Consider the following 24217-nt stretch of genomic DNA (forward strand, 5'->3'; position numbering starts at 1 on the left):
GAGACTCTCCTAGTAGCAGTATCATGACCTATAGAGGGCCATTGCAATCCGTTTGGAATGCCAAGCGACATTGGATCCCTAGATCTGGGAGGCTATTTAAAGCCTACATGAAATGGGTGGAGATTGAGAAACTGTGGCTTGTTCCTATGCACCCTAACACTCTCTTGTGGACAAGACCTCCCCCTTTGATTCCAACATTGGTCCCCATACGCTTCACCAGAGCAATCTGGTCTACCTGTAATAGCCTGTTTCTCCTCGCCTTGCAGAACTCTTCCACAATCTCCTTCTTATACAACTCACTTCCATGGTCTATGCTTGGTCCATGGTTGACCTTTATAAACTGGCTGACATGGTCGACGCCATGACTCTGGATCTCAGGTCCTTTGACTATTTCACTCCAGCACTGGGGTCAGGGGATAATCGTACACATCAGGGAGAGTGTGTGCCTACATAGGCAGTACGGAGACTTACAAGTCATTCCTGCTCCGCTAGGGATTCTGGGTAAAAAATATGCAAATCTATTCTCCAGGATGTAATTAGGAGAACAGTGCACTCTGTACGCCGCCCTCTAGAGGGCAGCATCCTTAACATCATGCATGACTCCCATGATTCCCAGCTATGGACAGCACTGTTTAGGCCTATTGGGCCTCCTCAGCATAGTGTAGGGATACTGATTTGGCAGAGTGAGAGACTATAGACCATAGTCTCTCACTCTGCCAAATCAGTATCCCTACACTATGCTGAGGAGGCCCAATAGGCCGAAACAGCGCTGTCCATAGCTGGGAATCTGTTCCTTTTGGAATAGAAATACTACTAATTTGGCAATTAAATCCGCATCATGATATTAGACTTTTTAACTGAGTCATGCATGATGTTAAGGATGCTGCCCTCTAGAGGGCGGCGTACAGAGTGCATTGTTCTCCTAATTACATCCTGGAGAATAGATTTGTATATTTTTTACTCCAGTACTGGACATTCCTGAAACTGAGAGGTTCCACTAGCAACAAATTGCCCATTTCACATTTACCTTGTTTGGATCTTGCTGCCTTTAGGAGGCTATGCCAAGTGGTTACTTGTACAAAAGGCTTGATCACAACGATTTATCAACTAGTATCCTCTTTTGATGGTTGAACACCTCCTGTTCACAGATACATGACCAAATGGGAGGAAACCCTGGGATAGCCAATCTCCCTCACTCAATAGCAGATTTATTTGGTCACTCATGTTTAAATCCTTGGCCTGTTTGACAATAAAGGAGGCACAACATAACTCTGAACAATTTGGAATATTTGGGTAAAACGCAGTTCATGACAAATCATTTCGCCCATCTCTACCTGTCTGAAGTGTGGGAAAAAAAAACAATCCATCCAAACTTGGGAAGAAGATATACATTTCTTGTGTATGTTACCTCTGATCAGATACTCCAGTTTTGCAAGGCAACAATGCTTTCCAATAAGCCATCATGCTTCCCATGTTATTGACTATCCTAAACCATTAAATGACTATAGGACACTGCACTATTCTTTCCTATCTGTGAATAATATGCTTTTCCATTGATCTTAAATCTTAATGAATAGAAGATCAGCGTCTCTCTAAAAATACGTTTCCAAAACATCAGGCACAATATATCACTTTGAAATAAATGTCTTGGCTGTTAATAATATACCTGTTTTATAGCTGTAAGTCAGAGAATATTTGCATGAAGAATAGCTATATGTGCATGGCAATAGATTGTTCTTTCATACATAGAGGTTATGTATAGAGATGAGCGAACAGTGTTCTATCGAACACATGTTCGATCGGATATCAGGGTGTTCGCCATGTTCGAATCGAATCGAACACCACGTGGTAAAGTGCGCCAAAATTCGATTCCCCTCCCACCTTCCCTGGCGCCTTTTTTGCACCAATAACAGCGCAGGGGAGGTGGGACAGGAACTACGACACTGGGGGCATTGAAAAAAATTGGAAAAAGTCATTGGCTGCCGAAATCAGGTGACCTCCATTTTAGACGAATAGTGGATTTCAAATCCGGGTCATATGAGAATGTGAACTTTGTGACTATGAGACAGGGATAGCTGTACAGGCAGGGATAGCTAGGGATAACCTTTATTTAGGGGGGAATGTTATTAAAAATAACTTTTTGGGGCTCTATCGGGTGTGTAATTGTGATTTTTGTGAGATAAACTTTTTCCCATAGGGATGCATTGGCCAGCGCTGATTGGCCGAATTCCGTACTCTGGCCAATCAGTGCTGGCCAATGCATTCTATTAGCTTGATGAAGCAGAGTGTGCACAAGGGTTCAAGCGCACCCTCGGCTCTGATGTAGCAGAGCTGAGGCTGCACAAGGGTTCAAGCGCACCCTCGGCTCTGATGTAGGAGAGCCGAGGGTGCACTTGAACCCTTGTGCACCCTCGGCTCTGCTACATCAGAGCCGAGGGTGCGCTTGAACCCTTGTGCACACTCTGCTTCATCAAGCTAATAGAATGCATTGGCCAGCGCTGATTGGCCAATGTATTCTATTAGCCTGATGAAGTAGAGCTGAATGTGTGTGCTAAGCACACACATTCAGCTCTACTTCATCGGGCTAATAGAATGCATTGGCCAGCGCTGATTGGCCAGAGTACGGAACTCGACCAATCAGCGCTGGCTCTGCTGGAGGAGGCGGAGTCTAAGATCGCTCCACACCAGTCTCCATTCAGGTCCGACCTTAGACTCCGCCTCCTCCGGCAGAGCCAGCGCTGATTGGCCGAATTCCGTACTCTGGCCAATCAGCACTGGCTAATGCATTGTATTGGCTTGATGAAGCAGTGCTGAATGTGTGTGCTTAGCACACACATTCAGCTCTACTTCATCGGGCTAATAGAATGCATTGGCCAGCGCTGATTGGCCGAATTCCGTACTCTGGCCAATCAGCACTGGCTAATGCATTGTATTGGCTTGATGAAGCAGTGCTGAATGTGTGTGCTTAGCACACACATTCAGCTCTACTTCATCGGGCTAATAGAATGCATTGGCCAATCAGCGCTGGCCAATGCATTCTATTAGCGTGAACTGAGTTTGCACAGGGGTTCTAGTGCACCCTCGGCTCTGCTACATCAGATTGCTACATCTGATGTAGCAGTGCCGAGTGTGCATCAGATGTGTAGTTGAGCAAAACTGACTCAGCACTGCTAAGTCTGCATTCGCATAGGAATGCATTGGCCAGCCTTCGGCCAATCAGCGCTGGCTCTGCCGGAGGAGGCGGAGTCTAAGGTCGGACCTGAATGGAGACTGGTGTGGAGCGATCTTAGACTCCGCCTCCTCCAGCAGAGCCAGCGCTGATTGGCCGAATTCCGTACTCTGGCCAATCAGCACTGGCTAATGCATTGTATTGGCTTGATGAAGCAGTGCTGAATGTGTGTGCTTAGCACACACATTCAGCTCTACTTCATCGGGCTAATAGAATGCATTGGCCAATCAGCGCTGGCCAATGCATTCTATTAGCGTGAACTGAGTTTGCACAGGGGTTCTAGTGCACCCTCGGCTCTGCTACATCAGATTGCTACATCTGATGTAGCAGTGCCGAGTGTGCATCAGATGTGTAGTTGAGCAAAACTGACTCAGCACTGCTAAGTCTGCATTCGCATAGGAATGCATTGGCCAGCCTTCGGCCAATCAGCGCTGGCTCTGCCGGAGGAGGCGGAGTCTAAGGTCGGACCTGAATGGAGACTGGTGTGGAGCTATCTTAGACTCCGCCTCCTCCAGCAGAGCCAGCGCTGATTGGTCGAGTTCCGTACTCTGGCCAATCAGCACTGGCCAATGCATTTCTATGGGGAAAAGTTAGCTTGCGAAAATCGCAAACTGACAGGGATTTCCATGAAATAAAGTGACTTTTATGCCCCCAGACATGCTTCCCCTGCTGTCCCAGTGTCATTCCAGGGTGTTGGTATCATTTCCTGGGGTGTCATAGTGGACTTGGTGACCCTCCAGACACGAATTTGGGTTTCCCCCTTAACGAGTTTATGTTCCCCATAGACTATAATGGGGTTCGAAACCCATTCGAACACTCGAACAGTGTGCGGCTGTTCGAATCGAATTTCGAACCTCGAACATTTTAGTGTTCGCTCATCTCTAGTTATGTATAGTCATGCGTTTCTCCCACATTAATTACTCATTGATATATTCACAGATCTCCAGCTCTATAATTACGATTTTAAATATGAAATACAATAATGTAAACAATCGTATTAACATATAGTCAGAGCTGACCCACTTTGCTTATTATTTGCTTAACTTGAACAAAATCAGTGGCAGATTCCATCTTGATTCTGCCTGCAATGGGATATACACTCACCGGCCACTTTATTAGGTACACCTGTCCAACTGCTCATTAACACTTAATTTCTAATCAGCCAATCACATGGCGGCAACTCAGTGCATTTAGGCATGTAGACATGGTCAAGACAATCTCCTGCAGTTCAAACCGAGCATCAGTATGGGGAAGAAAGGTGATTTGAGTGCCTTTGAACGTGGCATGATTGTTGGTGCCAGAAGGGCTGGTCTGAGTATTTCAGAAACTGCTGATCTACTGGGATTTTCACGCACAACCATCTCTAGGGTTTACAGAGAATGGTCCGAAAAAGAAAAAACATCCAGTGAGCGGCAGTTCTGTGGGCGGAAATGCGTTGTTGATGCCAGAGGTCAGAGGAGAATGGCCAGACTGGTTCGAGCTGATAGAAAGGCAACAGTGACTCAAATAGCCACCCGTTACAACCAAGGTAGCCAGAAGAGCATCTCTGAACGCACAGTACGTCGAACTTTGAGGCAGATGGGCTACAGTAGCAGAAGACCACACCGGGTGCCACTCCTTTCAGCTAAGAACAGGAAACTGAGGCTACAATTTGCACAAGCTCATCGAAATTGGACAATTGAAGACTGGAAAAACGTTGCCTGGTCTGATGAGTCTCGATTTCTGCTGCGACATTCGGATGGTAGGGTCAGAATTTGGCGTCAACAACATGAAAGCATGGATCCATCCTGCCTTGTATCAACGGTTCAGGCTGGTGGTGGTGGTGTCATGGTGTGGGGAATATTTTCTTGGCACTCTTTGGGCCCCTTGGTACCAATTGAGCATCGTTGCAACGCCAAAGCCTACCTGAGTATTGTTGCTGACCATGTCCATCCCTTTATGACCACAATGTACCCAACATCTGATGGCTACTTTCAGCAGGATAATGCACCATGTCATAAAGCTGGAATCATCTCAGACTGGTTTCTTGAACATGACAATGAGTTCACTGTACTCCAATGGCCTCCACAGTCACCAGATCTCAATCCAATAGAGCATCTTTGGGATGTGGTGGAACAAGAGATTCGCATCATGGATGTGCAGCCGACAAATCTGCGGCAACTGTGTGATGCCATCATGTCAATATGGACCAAAATCTCTGAGGAATGCTTCCAGCACCTTGTTGAATCTATGCCACGAAGAATTGAGGCAGTTCTGAAGTGAACAAGGAGGTCCAACCCGTTACTAGCATGGTGTACCTAATAAAGTGGCCGGTGAGTGTATACCTCCAATATATTCAATAGGAGGCAAAGATCAGAGCAGGACACTGAAAAAAATAAGCATCCTGCTTGATCTTGATTCAGCAACTGATTCTACAGCTTGAGATTTCCTGCTGATTATTGCCTATTCATCTGGGTCTTATCAGCCACAAAGGAATTTCAACACTCTTTCTATGGTACAGTTTGTCGATTGGAAGTAGGAACTCCTAGCAGAATAGATAACTACTAGAGATGAGCGAACACTAAAATGTCCGAGGTTCGAAATCCGATTCAAACAGCCGCACACTGTTCAACTGTTTGAACGGATTTCGAACCCCATTATAGTCTATGGGGGAAAATGCTCGTTTCAGGGGTACGCAAAATTCGATAAAATTATACTTACCAAGTCTACGAGTGACGGTCGGGCTGGATTATCCTTCAAGTCTTCTCCCAGTGCAGAGCCCCCGCGGCATCTTCCAGCTGGAATTCACTCTGCCTAGGCATCGGGGCCTAGGCAGAGCCGACTGCGCATGCGAGGGCATGCCTGCGCATGCGAGGGCATGCCCGCGCATGCGGATTCGGCTCTGCCTAGGCCGGATGCCTAGGCAGTGTGAATTCCAGCCGGAAGACGCCGCGGGGACGCTGCACGGAGAAGACTTCTAAAGGTAAGAGAAGAACCAGCGTTGATTGGCAGAATGTATAGCACACTAGTTCTGCATTGAACCTTAAACTTCGAACAGCTAGTAGTGTACGAGTATTTCGAATACCGTAGTATTCGATCGAACACCTACTCGCTCATCTCTAATAACTACATTACTAGGAGTCCCTCTCCCAGCATGATGTTTAGGTTGTTATATCCTGCACTCACATAGACCAAGTTTCATGGATGAAATTTGCTCATGTGAATGTGGGGTGAGGGACAAAATCACTCAGAAAAGAAGCAATGACAGACTTGAATAACTCAGACAAATTCCTTCAGTGAAGTATGATGCAGAGATTTTTCTATTCACCTGAGCTATTGACTTCTGAAAAAATAAATAAGACTCATGTTGTGACAACTCTTCGGTTTAAATTACCTGCAAAGCAGGAGTGAACCTGGGCTTTCTGCCGCTTGAAGTGGCGACAGAAAGTCGCCCCCCCCCCCCCGGAGGAGGGGCGGAGCTGATGGGGTGGGGTCGCAAGAAAAGGGTGGGGCCGGGTGGAAGAGGCAGGACCGGGCAGAAAGGGGGCGTGGAGTGAGCGGCGTTCGCAGGCAGAGAGCAAGCAGGGAGAGGACCTGCTCTCTGCCTGAGTGTGAGGGGCGGCCGCTGGAGCAGCGCTGTGTCCAGCGGGGCCGCCCCAATACACCGCTCGCTTCCCGTGTCGGGCTGCAGACACGGTGACACTAAGCCAGTCCAGGACAGCTTGTCCTGGACTGGCTTAGGTCTGCAAAAATGCCACCATCCCGAGGCCCTGGCATAGCGCCACCTGAAGCGGTCGCTTCAGGTCGCCTCATGGGAGGTGCGGCGCTGCTGCAAAGTGGGTGGGAGTGTGGTTAATCCCAACCACATACTCAGAATAAGTAGCATGTTACTTATTCTCATAGATTCTGCGCAACAAAATTGACACTTTAGCCTGTGTTTCAATCTTCCGATCTTCTCATAAAATATTTCAGATTTGCAATCTGTAAATCTAATAAATGTGAATATACACTTATTTCATGTACTCTCAGCTAGGTTGAGCAAACTTATTAGTTAACATTAATCTTCTTGATCTACAAAACTGGTTTCATCTTGAATTTCCCCACCCTAAGGCAGGTTGCACATGGTTTGTGATTAGTCAGTGAATTGCATCAGTGACTGTGAGATAAAAACAGAGTAGAGAGCACACTGAGATAAGCTAGAATAGATAGAAAAGTGTCTGTAGCCCGGTACTAATTTTTGACTTACAATTGTTGATGCAAAATCCAAACACTGACCATGTGAAAGCAGTTTAAGGCTAGGGACACTTAGGACAATGTTGTAATGCAAATTCCACTACAAACTCACCAGCAGCTAAGTCATGGTTCACATCTGCGTTCGGGCCATTGCGTTCTCCTCTCCGCCTGGAAAATCCGGAGAGAAAAGTCTTGCAAGCAGCACTTCTCTCTCTGCATTTTTCAGGTGGAAACTGAGTGGAAACCACACGGACGCCATTATAATCTATGGGACCAACTGATTTCCTAAGGTAACCGCTTTTTTATGTGGACTCCCCAAATGGAAACCCATGCGCAGATGTAAACTGGGCTAAACCTGTTGTGATGTTCAGTAGTAGCACAGAGAATGAGCTTTATCCAGACCTTATCTACTTTCTGCCATTAAACTTTCTGTGCAAAATAACCTTGCAGCTTCTCACATATTTGCTACAAGTTTTACTTGAGGCTTCCAACCTCAAGGAATGGTTGAAGACTAGGGAAACACACGCAGATTCCTGCAGGTGTGCCACATTACACATCACCCAATATCAGTAGATAATTGTGTGCTTGTTCCTTATGTCCTCAGCCTGAGACACTCTTATTAGGCAGGGGAGTTGGTCTCTCTTGCAGCAATCTGAAAGTTAATAAGCAGGTCTTCCAAGTTTAGTTTCCACACCTTTCTACAGCCTTGGTTTACAAAGACTAGGATTAGAGATGAGCGAACACCGTTCGATCGAATAGATATTCGATCGAATATCAGGCCATTCGAGGTATTCGATTCTAATTTGTATCCCACCTTCCCTGGCACGTTTTTTGCACCAATAACTGCGCAGGGGAGGTGGGACAGGAACTATTACAACAGAGGCATCGAAAAAAAATCTGAAAAAATGGTGAATTTAACATTCGATTAATTTGAGACTGGGAACTATGTGACTGTGAGACAGGGACGGCAGGCAGGCAGGGTTAGCTAGGGATTACCTTTATTTAGGGGGAATGTTACTCACCCAGCTCTTCGGGGCGCTATCTGGTCAGGATCCCTGTCAGCTTGCGATATGCGCAAGCTGACTTTTTCCCATAGGAATGCATTGACCAGCGTTGACTGGCCAGTGTACAGCATTTGGCCAATCAACGCTGGTTCTGCCGGAGGAGGCGGAGTCTAAGATCCGTCCACAGCAGTTTCCATTGTGGTCCGATCTCAGATGTAACAGTGGTGACACAGCACTGCTACATGGAGAAGCGGAAGAGCTCAGCACACACAGAGATGCAGCAGAGCTGAGCACGCAGCATGGTTCAGCGCACACTCAGCACTGATACATCAGATGCAGCAGAACTGAGTGTGCAGAATGGTTCAACGCACACTCAGCACTGCTACATCAGATGCAGCAGAGCTGAGTGTGCAGCATGGTTCAACGCACACTCAGCACTGCTACATCAGATGCAGCAGAGCTGAGTGTGCAGTATGGTTCAACGCACACTCAGCACTGCTACATCAGATGCAGCAGAGCTGAGTGTGCGTTGAACCATGCTACACACTCAGCTCTGCAGCATCTGAGGCAGCAGTGCTGAGTGTGCGTTGAACCATACTGCATACTCAGCTCTGCTGCATCTGATGTAGCAGTGCTGAGTGTGCGCTGAACCATGCTGCACACTCAGCTCTGCTACATCTCTGCGTGTGCTCAGCTCTGCCACTTCTCCGTGTAGCATCTCAGATCGGACCACAATCGAAACTGCTGTGGACTGATCTTAGACTCCGCCTCCACCAGCAGAACCAGCGTTGATTGGCCGAATGCTGTACACCAGATACAGTTTTAGATGCAGCTGCCCTTTTGTGAAATTTCAGCCGTCTAATTTTACATGCATACAAGATAAAAACAGACTAAAAGGTTTGCAATATGGTGGTTTTATTCACCCACAATTAATGCCACAATACAATGTTCTGGGTACCTCTTTCAGCTGGAGGCGTTAACTCCAAAAAACTCCGGCATTTCTCATCTGCAATGTGACAAAAAAAGAAATATAAGCAGATCAAATATATCAAAACTGATATAAAATGCTACAGTACAGTTTTTACTGGCCAAAAGTAAAAGCTACATTACACTACATGCACAAATGTTCTTGGGTAGAATTATATAAAATTGTGCACAAAGCACAAACTCAAGTATTTCAGACACCTCAGTGATCTAGTGTATGGATTGTTACCTCCTACGTAGTGGTAGTCTTTCAGCTAGTACCCAATACATATAATTGTGCTTGAGCCTTTTCAAGATGGCTACAATACACAAGGGGATCAACAAAGTGTTTTAAATGTTATTTTTACAGTACTAGGATTTCTTGTTTTTGTTATAATTTAATTTCTACAAGCAATTAGAAGGGTCAATTTGAGTAAGAACATAGGTTTGTTAAGCATTAATAAGGGTTTCCTAGATGGGGACCACCTCTGTGTGCCTTTGGACGGAGTTAAGGCTTGGCTAGGTCAACCTGGCACATTTTGTTCTTAAAGTCATTGTGAATACTTTTAAATGTTATGGTTCAACCATGGGATACAATGTATTGTATTCATTTCCATATGCATCAACACTATTTTGTTATAAAAAGTCATCTTAGGGTCAATGCACACTGAGTTTTTTTGGTGAGGATTTTGGAGTGGAAAAAATCCACTTCAGGAATTAGGAAATGTTTTTTTTCCTCCAGCACAGTGTATGGACCTTAAAAAAAAAAAACGCTAGCAGTTTTTGAAGCAGTTTCTGCAAAAACAGCGTCAAAAACCATTAGCGGTTTTTCCTACTCCCATTGACTCCCGTTAGTTTTTTCAGGCGGAATCTGTCTGAAGAAAGGTCATGTCGCTTTTTTTCCACCAGCCGAAAAAATCCGGTAGTGGAAAAAGAAGCTAGCGGAATACACAGAACTTTATGGTGAGGCTTTTTGGGAGGTGGATTCTGACACGGATTCAGCGTCAAAATCCTCGCCAAAAAACTCTGTGGGTCAATGCACACAGAGTTTTTTGGCGAGGATTTTGACGCTAAATCCGTGTCAGAATCCACCTCTAAAAAAGCCTCACCATAGAGTTCTCTGTATTCTGGTAACTGTTTTTTTTCTGCTACCAGATTTTTTTGAAACTGTCCATTGTTCCTACTGTGACCAGGTCCTTCTACAGATTTACAATCCTTACCGTGAATAAAGCTTGTCACCTTTGCAGATTAAACTTTTTTTTTTCTCCAGGCGAAGTAAGTAGTTTCCTTAAGATATATTCAAGGAAATTACTAAATTGTACGTTCTATAAATCATTAGGTATTAGAGCTTTTTTAGGAAGTGGAGAAGTGTTTGGTATTTTGGCTCAGGCCACTCAGCTGAAGTACTTGTCTTAATTTATGAAACTTGGTTGGTGAAGTAACTCTGACACTGCTGTTTATGGACCTTAAGGGTCCATTCACATGGAGTAAACGCACTCATTTTGGCAAAATACACATGTAAAGAATAACATTCAATGACATTTTACACGTGTATTTTGAAATGTTTTTGATGTGCATTTTTTCCGTGTTTTTTTTACACACTGTAAAAAAAATGTCATTGAAGTCAATGGGAGTCTTATTTTTAAACGTGTATTTTTCACACGTGTATTTTGCCAAAATGAGTGCGCGTTTACTCCATGTGAATGGACCCTAAGGGCCCATTCCCATGGAGTAACGATGGGAGGCTTTTTAACACATAGATTTCAATTTGTAGCGCGCGTAAGACGGAACCCATTGAAGTCAATGGGATTCTGTTTTGAAGCGCTCACTCTGACACGTGTATACGTGTCAGAATGAGCACAGCGTTACTCCATGGGAACGGGCCCTTACTGTTAAAGTGGTTGGTTTTTTTGTGTTTTTTTTAAACAAAACGTGTAATCAAACCATTGCATGGGTGCTAGAAGGAGATTTCAATTCTGTAGTTCACTATAATGTTTTCCATCTCAAGGATCCTATCTATACTGCTATCCTACGTAAATTCAATAGTTTTCCTAAATATATTGCTTTAGCAATGATGTTTTATATGCCATCCCAAAGGAAGAAGCCTGGAAGGTAAGTATGATAGGGTGTATAGGGGGGAGTATTAGTGACAATCCATTTCTGGAAATGGGGAGACAAATCGTCACCAGATAATCAGAAAATGTCCCTGGGTCGGTTACAAGGATATGGGTAACTATACATTTTTGATTATTTTTATTTATAAAGTAGGAGGGGAGAGGGTGTTTAGATTAGTGTAGAGCTTAACATTTATCCCAGACAACCCCTTTAAACAAACTTGTGATGTGAAAAAAGGGAGGAATCAACTTCCAAAGCTTTATCCAAAATAGAGTGAAAAAAGACTGACAGCTGTTTTTAAAAAGGCTTTTACACAGCCAATTTTAAAACACTTGGATTTATATTATGTTGTTTACATGTCTGTTTTTTTTTGACAATCCATTTTAACTGACCATCACAAATAGGACATAACAGCACGGTGGTTCAGAGGAGTAATAGGTTCAAATCCAACAAAGCACCACATCTGCAAGGAATTTGTATGCTTTCTGCATGTTTGTGTGAGTTTCCTCCTACATTCCGAAGACTTATTGATAGAGAATTTAGATTGTGAACTCTATATGGTACAGTGACTGATAATGTCTGAAAAACACTACAGAATATGCTGGTGCTATAAAAGTAACAGAAAATAAATAAGTGCCCTATTTTTGTCCATATTGATGGTCACCAGGCCCCAATAGAAATCAATAGGTCCCTTTTTACCTTTTGTCAAAACAGATTTACATCTGAGTGATGGCCATTAACCCCTTCCCGACATCCACTGTACTAGTACGGTGGAGGTTGGGTGTTTAAAGATTGCAGCCACTTGGAAGTTGGGCTGCTGCCAAATCTGCCAAGTCTCTGCTGTTTTATACAGCAGAAACCCGGCGCTAAGGCCCGCGATCGGTGCCATTTTGTTGGGGATCGCAGGCATGTCTTTAATTAACCCTTTCCCGCCGAAGCCACTTTTTGACTTCCTGACAAAGCTCAATATTTCAAATCTGACATGTATCATTTTATGCAAAAGGAAAATGTTTGTTCTCGTATCGTGTTAGCCAGTGAGTAGGAAATATTAAAAGAAACAAAAAACAAAACTTGATAGTCTTCAGTAGTTGATACCTTTTTAATGGCTAACTAATAATGATGACAGATTACAACATTTCGGAGCTCTAGGCGCCTTTCTCAAGTAAATTTAAAAACCATTTCTGAAGGATGCAGATTTATGTACAAAAGGACACATAGGGATAGAATTCTAGGAGGAAGGGGGTAGAGGGTTATTAGTTATTGGTAGAAACAATGTAAACAATTTCAGGTTCTTATCAGTTCTCAGGTCAGTGATTTCTGTAAGATGCCATAAAGCCATGTGACAGAATTAACCCCTTCTCCAGTGTCATAAGTTTATACTCATAAATCCGTTGCTCTTTCCTTGATTTAAAATTCCCTCTTAAAACCTAAATTTTCATGTGATCAGTGATATTATGATCCTCATTGCCGAAATGTTTTGACACGGGAAGGTCCAGTCTTCATTCTCTATTTGTATGGCGATTTGAATTCATACGCATTTTAAGCTGCTGTCCGGTCTCTCCAACATACAGATTTTCAGTGGGACATTTGGTGCACATTATTAAATACACTACATTAGGTGTGTTACAGGTGAACGTACCTGGGATTTGTTATTCCCTGTTAGCGTTTGGTATCTCTATGGGCTCGTTCACATCTGCGTTCTCCTCTCCATACTGAAGGTTTCCGTTTCCTGCATAAAACAGAGCAGGAGACGGAAACCTGCAGGAGTCTCTCTCACCCATTCATTTGAATGGGTGAGAAAGCTGTCCGGCCGTGAGCGGCAGTGAGCGTTTTATGCTCTCCGCCGCAAAACCGGGTTTTATAATCCGGACACAGAGTCGGACATGCAGTACTCTGTGTCCGGATTTAAAAAAACGGTTTCGCGGCGGAGAGCATAAAACGCTCACAGCCGCTCACGGCCGGACCCGGTCTGTGGTTTCCGTCTTCTGGCATGCAGAAGACGGAAACCACAGAACGGAGACCCTGAATGCAGGTGTGAACCTAGCGTATCCTGTCAGTGGTCAGTATGTGAGGGCATGTTTTGCACCTTTTCTGTCCGCATGGAAATATTCCTGTGTTAGTTGGAGATGACAGTGAGCTGCTAACAATCATATTCCTGAGGTTTTGGTGGCTGTCTGTAGCACAGGAGAGGGGGGTCTGGAAATATGTATTTTAGACGGTGGGCTTTTTGTAGTAGTGGATGTAATTTGCATTAGTTAGCCATTAAAAAGGTATCAACTACTGAAGACTATCAAGTTTTTTTTATATTTCATTTTATGCAGTGATAACTTTGGAACACTTTAAATCACCAAAGTAATTTTGATATTGTTTTTCTGTGACACATTGTACTTCGTCTTAGTGGTAAATTTTGGTTGATATGTTTTGTGTTTAGTTATGAAAAATATACATTTTTTAAAGTTTGAAATTGCATGCAGATGCATTGCATACAAATAGTCATACCACCAAAATCTATATATATAAAACTCAAATTCTGTAGTAGTCTGCTCTATACAAATATACAGTTCTCGCCCGATTTGGCTGAAATTTGGCATGCCCCCTCTCCAACCACAGGAGCAAAATACTGGGCTTATTACATCCCCCCGTCATGAGATTGGGGCCCCTAAATTTAGCCCCTATACATATAATGGGGAAAAGTGAAAGCGCTGAGGGGAAAACAACAGTTGTGACTGACAGGGACAGATTATTGCGATGGCACCAAAGAGTCGGTGCTAAATGGGCCGCCCTACCACACACAACAAACAAACATCACCCAGACAGCACACATACACCAACCCACAAGCACAACACTACACAAATGTCACTACACACATGCACGGACCACACACGCACACAAATACACACAGATGGATGCACACTACACACATGGACGAACAAAGCACATGTATACTCACACACAACAGCCGCACGCATGGACACTTGCTCTGTGCATGCAGAAACACATGGATCATACGCTCACATACACGCATACATATACCCGGACCACACACATGCATGCACACACGCATACATACACATGGATCACACGTGTACACACACACATGTGCACACACACGCATACATATACATGGACCACACACGTGCATGAACACACATGGGGTACACGCATGCACTGATAAAACCTGTCTGGTTTCCTTAGTGGTTGCTTGTACACTGCAGTATTTTTCACGGGCCTCCAGGCCATGGATTTGGCATTTCCATAGACTTCTTTGTGCACAAAGCTGTGAATTTTGCAGGCTCCATAGAAGTCTATGGAGATGTAGAATCCACAGCCCTTAGACTGTAGTGTTACTGGAGTGTGAAAGCAGCATTACTGAGCAGCAATAGTGGTCAGGTGTTGCTGCTGGAGCAGCTTCTTAAGCCTCCTTGACGAGGAGACTCTCTACAGTCGCTGCCGTAACATCCCCAAAGTGTGGACTGGAGGGGGGGGGGGGTGGAATGACAGGTCCCACTATCAATCCTACCTGCCATTCCTAAAAATCCAGCCCAGTAACTGGAACTTTGAAATAACCCTCAGCAGACAATAGTTATCTGCTGAGAAATGTTCTTTCTGGAGTTTTCTCATCTCACCCACCTTAGTAGTCTGGGTGAGATGTACACCCCCTCCATTACCTGACAAGCCATTGGCTTACACAACATATACCAAGAATTTCAACCCTATAAGTGTTTAACAGGAATTAAGACAAAATGAAGGTGAAATTTACACATTTCATTTTCTTTTACTAATATTTTCAATTAGCCCTAGATTTACACATTCACAAGGGCTTAAAGCAGAAAATGCATCCCCAATTTGTTATTCAAGTTCTCCCGACTACCATAGTACCCCACATGTGGGTGTAAACTGATATATGGGCACACAGCGAGACACAGAATGGAAGGAGCGCTTGCAGCAGAGAAGCCTTTAACTGGTTAAGAACTAGGTCTAAGGGTGCATGCACACTACGTAACGCTGGGCGTGTATGAGAGCCGTACACGCCGGCGTTACAGCAGGGCTGCCGAACACTTCCCATTCACTTCAAAGGGAGCGCTCGTAACAGCGGCGTTTACGAGCACTCCCATTGAAGTGAATGGGAAGTGTTCGGCAGCCCTGCTGTAACGCCTGCGTGTACAGCTCTCATACACGCCCGGCGTTACGTAGTGTGCATGCACCCTAAAAGTACCATAAGGAGCAGACCTCATTTTTCAAAACTGACATATGTCACTTTATATGGCACTAACTTTGAGACGCTATAACTTAGACAAGGGATTTTGAGATGTGTTTTTCATGACACACTGTACTTCATGTTAGTGGTAAACATTGATCAAAATTTTTGTGTTTATTTTAAAAAATTTGGAATTAAAAAAAATCACAATTTTCAAAATGTGAAATGCTCTGCTTTTCAGGCAAACAGTCATACCACTCAAATACATGAATATCTATTATCTACCATATATCTGCTTTATATTGGCATCATCTTTTAATCGTCCTTTGATTTATTTGGAATGTTAGAAGGCTTTGATTTACAAGAAAATTTCCCAAACTCATTTTTTAGGAACAATTTCAGTTCTGAAGAGGATTATAAAGGCCTATATATTAGAAACATTTTTAAAACTGCACCCCTCAAATAATTCAAAACAGCATTTGGAAAGTTTGTTAATCCTTTAAGCATTTCACAGGAATCAAAAGAATATGGAGATGAAATTTAGACGTTTCATTTTTATCAAATAATACATTCATTTATCCCTAAAATTAACACATTTACAAAGGGTTAAAGGAGAAAATTCATCTCACAGTTTGTTATGCAATTTCTCCCGAGCACAGAAATAACCCACATGTGGGTGTAAACTGATTTTTGGGCACTCAGGAGCGCACAGAAGAGAAGGAGTGACACTTGGCATTTGAAAAACAGAATTTGCTGGAACAGTTTTCAGGTGCCATATCTCATTTGTAAAGTCCCTAGAGCACCAAAACAATGGAAACCCCCAAAAAGTGGAAACTACTCCCATCACAGAATTTATTAAGGGGTGGGGCAACACGGTGGCTCAGTGATTAGCACTGCAGCCTTGCAGCGCTGGAGTCCTGGGTTTGAATCCTGCCAGGAACAACATCTGCAAGGAGTTTGTATCTTCTCTCCGTGTTTGTGTGGATTTCCTCCTATTCTACAAAAAGTGTACATTGTGATCCCTATATGGGGCTCACAATCTGCATTTAAAAAAAAATAATAATAATAATTTATTAAGGGGGGTAAAGGGCATTATTGCACAGCGGATAGTGAAAAGTGAATACAAAGCTGTGCGGAGTACATTGGGTACATAAATTCCCTACTATGTCCCAAATAGCTCCTATGATTGGGGAGGGTCACTTTAGTTTTTTTTTCCCTTATAAGCTCTAAATCTGGGGTGTCTCCTGATATATGCTCGCACAGCTTATATATTCTCTTCCCTTCCGCAGCCAGTTGTGTTCTAATAATTTGGCGATTTGGTTTTTTTTTTTTTTTCATATTGTACATTTTTTAATGAAACCATTTGTATGGGTGCATATAACTTATTGAATAAATTATATTAACTCTTTATGGGTGGATTGAAAAAAAAAATCAATTCTGGCATTGCATAATTTAATTTTTTTTTCCATGCAGCGTACAGCGCCGCCTTGTGTGTGGCTGCCTGATACAGTGCTCCAAGCTGGGAGCAACCTTTATCTTTCCTTTTTCACTCTTTTTCTCTGTATCTTCAAGAATCCTGTAACCAAGCAAACTAGCACTATGAATTAGCAACTATAAATCGAATGGAAGATCCTGTGGAGTATTTTGTTCCTTTTGTTTCTATTGTTAAGCATGGACAGTGACTCAAGACCTGGAGACCTGCACATGTGCCTGTTACCATCCCCCCAGGAGCTAAGGACAGCATGGATACCATGTGGCATGGAGAAGAAACCTACATGGAAGTGTGGACTTCTTCTTTTCAAGGAGATGATTTTTTGGAGTCTATTGCTGATGTGTGAAGATGCCTACAGCTGACTGGTATTTCTTTCTTTTACTGTGGACACATGGGACTCTGTTACAACAATACATTTATACTTACACTATATAGCTAATTCCCCCTGACGAAGCCACTTGCGTGGTGAAACGCGCGTCGGGGCGCGTTCTGATGCATGATACACATACAGGTAATGTTCAATGCAGCTCACATGCCTTCTTTATGTCTACAATATCAAGTGTAAATGTATTGTTTCTCCATTAAGAATTGCTAGTGATTTGAAATCTTCACTTGTTTATATATAGTGAATGATACCCAGACTTTTTTTCATTGAATATTGTATTGACTAAAATGTAAAGTATATTACCTCATAGAAGCCTATTAGTATGTGTGTCACTGCATCCAATGTTGGTTGCATTAATTACCTCTAAATTTATTATTATTTATTTATGTATTTTTCTAATAAATTTATACATTTTTTATAACTATGTTGTCTTTTATGTGGTAGTTGGCCTGCTGGCCAAAAGTGGCTGTATTATTAACATCACTTCACACAGAGAACTAAATGATCCTGCAGTGTGTCTGTGTTTCTTTCTTTTTAGTTGCTATGATTCCTAGGATTTCTCTATCTGCCATGAGCTTGTATGTGTTTTTCTCTCTTGTTATATACTACTGTACTATCTATGAAACTGTATCACTGAAATTTCCCCATTGTGGGACTATTAATGGATTATCTTATCTTATAAGTAACATGTTGTCTTTATTTTGCAGGTACACCGATATCTCATTTATATTATTTTTTATGCAATACTAATTCTGCAGAGGAAAAACCTATTTAGGGACATAAATCAATGATTTTTACATCGCCATTTTCTGAGAAGTGTAACATTTTTAATTTTCGTTTGACAGCATTAATTGAGGGCAGGACAACCTGTGCCTTTCACTGGTACTGATTTGGTTAGGCTACTCTAATAAATTGCTAAAACACTTCCCTTAAAGCGAATGTCTGACTGGTAGGCCTAGCAACCTTAAAGCAATGGACAAGTGACAAATACAGATACATCACAGAATCTCCCTCATCAGTGCTGCACAGAAAAGAATGTCATGTGCATGCTTGGAGAAGTAAGATTGTGAATGCACATGACATTCTTTTCTGGCAGTAGAGACAAGCTATAGAAGGAACTCAAAGTTGATCAAATGTAAAACAAAAGGACTTATTGGTTTTGTAGACATATTATTAACATACAATAAAGAAACTTACAGAAACATTTTACACAAGGACAATTATGCATTTACAAACCTGGAAAAGGAACCAGGCCCCATGACCAAACACGTATTCATGAAACTATGCAATAAAGGTCGATAACTTTCCTACAGAAAGTAGGGCACTGCCAGCAGTGCCCCTCATCAGTAGCACAAGGGGGCGAGGATGTGGAAATCCAGCTGGGGATCCAGTCCACAGTCCAGGTACTGGAGAGGGGCTGCCAGCAGTGCCCCTCGTCAGTAGCACAAGGGCACGAGGACGAGGAAATCCAGCTGGGGATCCAGGCTGCAGTAGCTTGACTCCAATTATATAATGGAGAAGGGCAGCCATCAGTGCCACAACATCAAGCGGGGTGCAGGGTGTAGTGCTGACGAGGCCCGAGCACCAGGAACCTATACTAGGGTGGATAGCAGATATTGTGGACCCGTAACAAGCATGTCCCATCCACAGTACTGATGAGACACAGTTCCATGTGTCTGTGCCAGCACACAATTTCCTTGTCCTCCTCCTCATCCTCGTACTCATCCTCCTCCTCCTCCAACACTACCACCTTCACTGTAAATAAAAAGTTAAAAAAAAAAAACCATTAATGTTTTAGGGCTCCCCCAAGGGCCTGAAAAATAATTTTGTTAGGGCTCCCCCCAAGGGCCTGAAAATTAATGTTTTAGGGCTCCCCCCAAGGGCCTGAAAATATATGTTTTAGGGCTCACTCCCAAGGGCCAGAAATCTAATTTTTTAGGGGTCACCCCAAGGGCCAAAAACTAAAGCTCTGCTGGTTAAAGGCTCAATTCACCCAAAGGGCCTAAAACACTGCTTAGTAAAGGCTCTACTCACCCCAAGGGCCAAAAAATAAAGCACTGCTGGTTAAAGGCTCTATTCACCCCAAGGGCCAAAAAGTAAAACACTGCTAGTGCAAGGCTCTAGTCACCCCAAGGGCCAAAAACAAAAACTATGCTGGTTAGAGGCTCAGTTCACCCAAAGGGCCAAATACTATGCTGGTTAGAGGCTCAGTTCACCCAAAGGGCAAAAAACTCTGCTGGTGCAAGGCTGAACTAACTTAAAGGGCCTAAAACTATGCTGGTAAAAGACTCAAGTCACCTCAAGGGCCTCAATCTCTGCTGGTAGATCAACTTAAGGCCCTCTAGCTTAATTTGAAAGAGCTCACATGAAGGGCAAGAAAAGTAATTTTTGGAGGTCTCACCACATCACAGACACACATAAACGAAGACAGTTAAGGGAGGGGACTGTTGGATTTCCCATTGCTTATGCCATCTGTGGTTGTCATGGGCAACGCGATTTAAAGGGTTGCATGCTAATGTTTCTTTAGCTTTAAATTTGTGTTTCTGTCCATACTAATGTGGAGGAAAGAAGGTTCCCAAGTATTTTTCAACTTTCATAGAGGTTCTATTGAGTTTGTAAAGTGTCTAGTTGATAGGCTGTGATAGTGGGGTAATCCTGGGACTTGGGCGTGTTAGATGCCCCCAGACATGCTTCCCCTGCTGTCCCAGTTCCATACCAGAGGTGTTGGCATCATTTCCTGGGGTGTCATTGTGGACTTTGTGACTCTCCTTAGTCGAATTGTGGTTTCCCCTGAAACAAGCATTTTTTTTCCCCATAGACTATAATGGGATTCAATATTCAGTCGAATAGTCGAATATCGAGGGGCTACTCGAAATGGATATCGAATATTTCACTACTTGTTCATCTCTACTTATTACCTACTAAAGGGATTATTACATGTTATCGTGATAGCGGCATATGTCCTCTACTTCTGCAAAAGCTGATTCTGCCTGTAATGTCTACATGCTGTCCTCCAACTGCGGTCGGGCTGTATAATCAACATCACTTCGCACAGAGAACTAAATGATCCTGAAGTTTTTTTTTCCTTTTCTTTTAAGTTGCTATGACTCCTAGTATCTTTTCTATCTGCTATTCTGAGCTTGTATGCAGGGTCGGACTGGCCCGCCGGGGGACCGGAGAATCCCCCGGTAGGCCCCGAGCCTGGACTATTAAGTCCTCATTATGGGGCCTTTATGGGGCCCTACCGGACCTCCACTGCCTTTTTTTAATAGACAGTGGAGGTTCGGTAAGGCCTCTAACCAGGGCTGGTGTCAGCACCCGGGCAAGTCACTGTATAGAGACTCAGTGCTTCAGAGCCTGAAGGACTTGTGATGATGTCATATGTGGGCGGAGCTACACGGATCGTATAGAACAGTGTAATATAACACAGGAAGATGAATCTGCCGGGAACAGACTGATGGAAGGAGGAGAGAAGAGACAGCATGTGTAAGTAAGAGGGGTGAATGGGGGTGTAGGCTGTGTAAGTAAGAGGGGGGAATGGGGGGGTTCAGGCTCTGGGGGGATGGGCATTGTGAGCATATAATACTGTGGGGGGGTCACTGGTAAGCACATAATACTGTATGGGGGTCACTATGAAGCACATAATACTGTATGGGGGTCACTATGGAGCACATAATACTGTTTGGGGGTCACTATGGCACATGTAATACTGTTTGGGGGCCATTGTGGAGCATGTTGTACTGTCCCAGTATTGTGTACATGCGGCGCGCTGCTTGCTCACTGTATTGTTGATAACTGCAGTTATGGGTACTAAAGCTGTATCACTTTCAAGTATCTGAGATATCGCTTTAGCGCCCATAACCACCACTATCAAGAATTCGCTCTAGTAAGGGGATAGGGGCCCCGGACAAAAGTTTGTACCCAAGTCCACAAAACTTTAGTTACACCAATGGCGGCTGCTCTGGGCCCAGGCACCTCCATTAATATACCTTATTTTTAACTAGATCAACTGTGCTGATACATAGACGTCCTGCACTTGGATGTAAAGTGGGTGACTCCGTTCAAGAGGATCGCAGGTAGGGGAGTATAACTTTTTTTTTTTTTTTTTTAGCTTAGTTGTGGAAATTTTAATAGTACAAGGGGTTGTTTGGAGGGGGAAATTATAATTATAAGGGAGGGGGCATTATGGACATAAGGGGGGTCACTTATATAAGGGTTATTAGGGGACATTAGGAATACAAGGGGAGGATATATTAGGAGGCATTATGAACATAAGGGGGTGGTCATTGATATTAGGGGTCATTAGGGGTGCAGTATTTGTCAGGGGGAATCAGGGGCATACTATGAGGGGGCAATTAATTTAATGAAAGTGGCACTTGGGCTTTATTAAGACTAAGGCCTGACGTTGCAAACTGCAACAAAATAGCGCTGCAGGAAAAACCGTAGAAGCAACGCATTGTGTTTTTTTCCCGCAGCGCTTTTTACTTTCTGCTTCCATTACACCTATAGGGAAACCATCAGTGTTTTTGTAGGTATAATTGATATTTTGGCGATTTCCAAAACCCCAACGGTTTTGGAAATCACAGCATATTCACTGCACATAATTTTCCACAATGTGTGGATTGGATTTGCTAGAATCCCATTCACATTGCAGGAACTGTCGGGTTTTCCCGTGTGTTTTCGCCACATGAGGCCCCATCCACACTTTGCGGTAAAATAAGGTACATGCTGTAATTTCCAAAGCAGTCTCGGTTTTAGAGTTAGACATTGCAGCATACCTACGGAAATTCTGGCGGTTTCGATATAATTGAAGCAGAAAATACACAGAGGAAAGCTCTGCAAACTTGCTTGTGCAAAGGGCTGCAGGAAGAAACGTGATGCGTCATGGTGCCATGATTCACTCAAACAGCTGAGTCATCCCTCATTATTACACCTCAGCCACTGAAAACAAAACAAACAACAAAAACAAAACAAATAACACACTCGCCTGTCCCCAGCACCCTGTTGTCCTCCGCCTCTGTCTGTTCGGTCTCATGGCAACACTTCATTTCTGGAAATTCTGTACCCAATTCGTCTTAGTGGTCACATGAGGTGCAGGACTCCCAGCAAGAAGGTGCCAGCACGAGACTGAATGGACACTGGCGGAGGACAACGGGTTGCTGAGGACGGGTGAGTATGCTTTTTTATTATAAACCTCCCGCCCGGCACATGAGTTGCTCCAATTCCTGGACAATATCTTTAAAGAATGTATCCATGTTTCTAATACTGATGGCCTGTACTTAGGATAGACCATCAATATTACATCTGTGATGATACAACAGCCAGGACCTCTGCAGATGAGCTTTTTCATTACAGTGCGGCTACAGGTAATGGTGACAATTCTAGGAGTCACGCTGCTCTCTTGCCATACAGGATGTAGCAGTGGGTTTAGGTAGTGCAGTGGTACACATCGTATGGCAGGCGAGCAGCCGGCTCCTGATATGTTATTACCTTTAGCCACCCTGTCTCTGTACAGCTCATCTACAGGGGTCCTGGCGGTGGGCCCCTAAAAACAATTCCACTGGTGATGGGCCCTAGACACCCCAGTCCAACCCTGCTTGTATGTGTTCTTTCTTGCAATAAACTACTGTACTATCTATGCTGCTGTAACACACTGAATTTCTCCATGGTGGGACTATTAAAGGATTATTTTATCTATTAAAGGATTATCTTAAAGGCATATTCCTACAGACACTACATGTTTAAACACAATAGATTATATCAATATTTTTACCATCAACAATGATTCTGAACAATGAACAATTAATCCTTTCCATGCCACCCATGTATTTATATGTCCTCTCAGGTTGTCACTTTTGTAGCAGAAGACATATCTAATACGCCAATACTACCAATGCTGATATCTCAGAATCAGTTATGACTATGAAGATAATCTTGGATTCATTTTAAATAAGAGACTCTCATCTTTAAAATAATACCAAGATCATCATGAACATAGCCCAGTATACAAAAAAAAAAAAAAAAACAGTGCTGTATCACTGTAACAAATATAGGAAATCCAGCTATATGAAACAGTTCAATGGGCAAGATTATAAATTCCTGTGGATTAGGCTCACATCTAGAAATACATGCAATTCACATTAGCAAAAAATAAGATATGGAATAAATACAGATTAATAAAGGAAACAATAAAAAGAAATATAGATTTGAGAAATTTGCAACCAGAGAACCAGTGGGATCAGTGGCAGCTTTCTGTCCTACTTGGAGCAGCTATAAAAAAAGCTAAGTATTAAGTGAGTGTGGGACCTTGCGAGTGTGGTTTGTGGTTTGTTCCTAAGTGTGGTTTGGTCTAAGTGTGACTTAATATTAAGTGACTTTAGATTCAGGGACTTTACAGGGAAAACCCTTTTATTTTTTATTTGAATTTGTGTGTTTTGCTGTAATATTCCCCATCAGGTAAGATGAGCTCCATACTTACCAATGCTGTCCAGTGTGCATCTTGCAACATGTATGCTCTGCTTGAGCAGCCGCTTGAGGGGGCATACTGTTGTGAAAGATGCAATCACATTGCACATTTGGAAGCCCAGATCATGGATCTAAATGGGCGAATTGAAACAC

At 43.3% G+C, this 24217-nt stretch overlaps 1 protein-coding gene across 1 annotated transcript in view; it reads right to left on the bottom strand.

Annotated features, from left to right (window-relative positions):
• Positions 1-24217, bottom strand: part of GSG1 (germ cell associated 1) — an 85850-nt gene that overhangs the window by 24714 nt on the left and 36919 nt on the right. Inside the window, exon 3 of the mRNA XM_075286359.1 lies at positions 9404-9451. Within this exon, the coding sequence (XP_075142460.1) occupies positions 9404-9451 (48 nt within the window). The remainder of the gene's footprint in view (positions 1-9403; positions 9452-24217) is intronic.

Source organism: Leptodactylus fuscus, chromosome 9 (genome assembly GCF_031893055.1).
Source record: "Leptodactylus fuscus isolate aLepFus1 chromosome 9, aLepFus1.hap2, whole genome shotgun sequence".
Classification (NCBI taxonomy): domain Eukaryota; kingdom Metazoa; phylum Chordata; class Amphibia; order Anura; family Leptodactylidae; genus Leptodactylus; species Leptodactylus fuscus.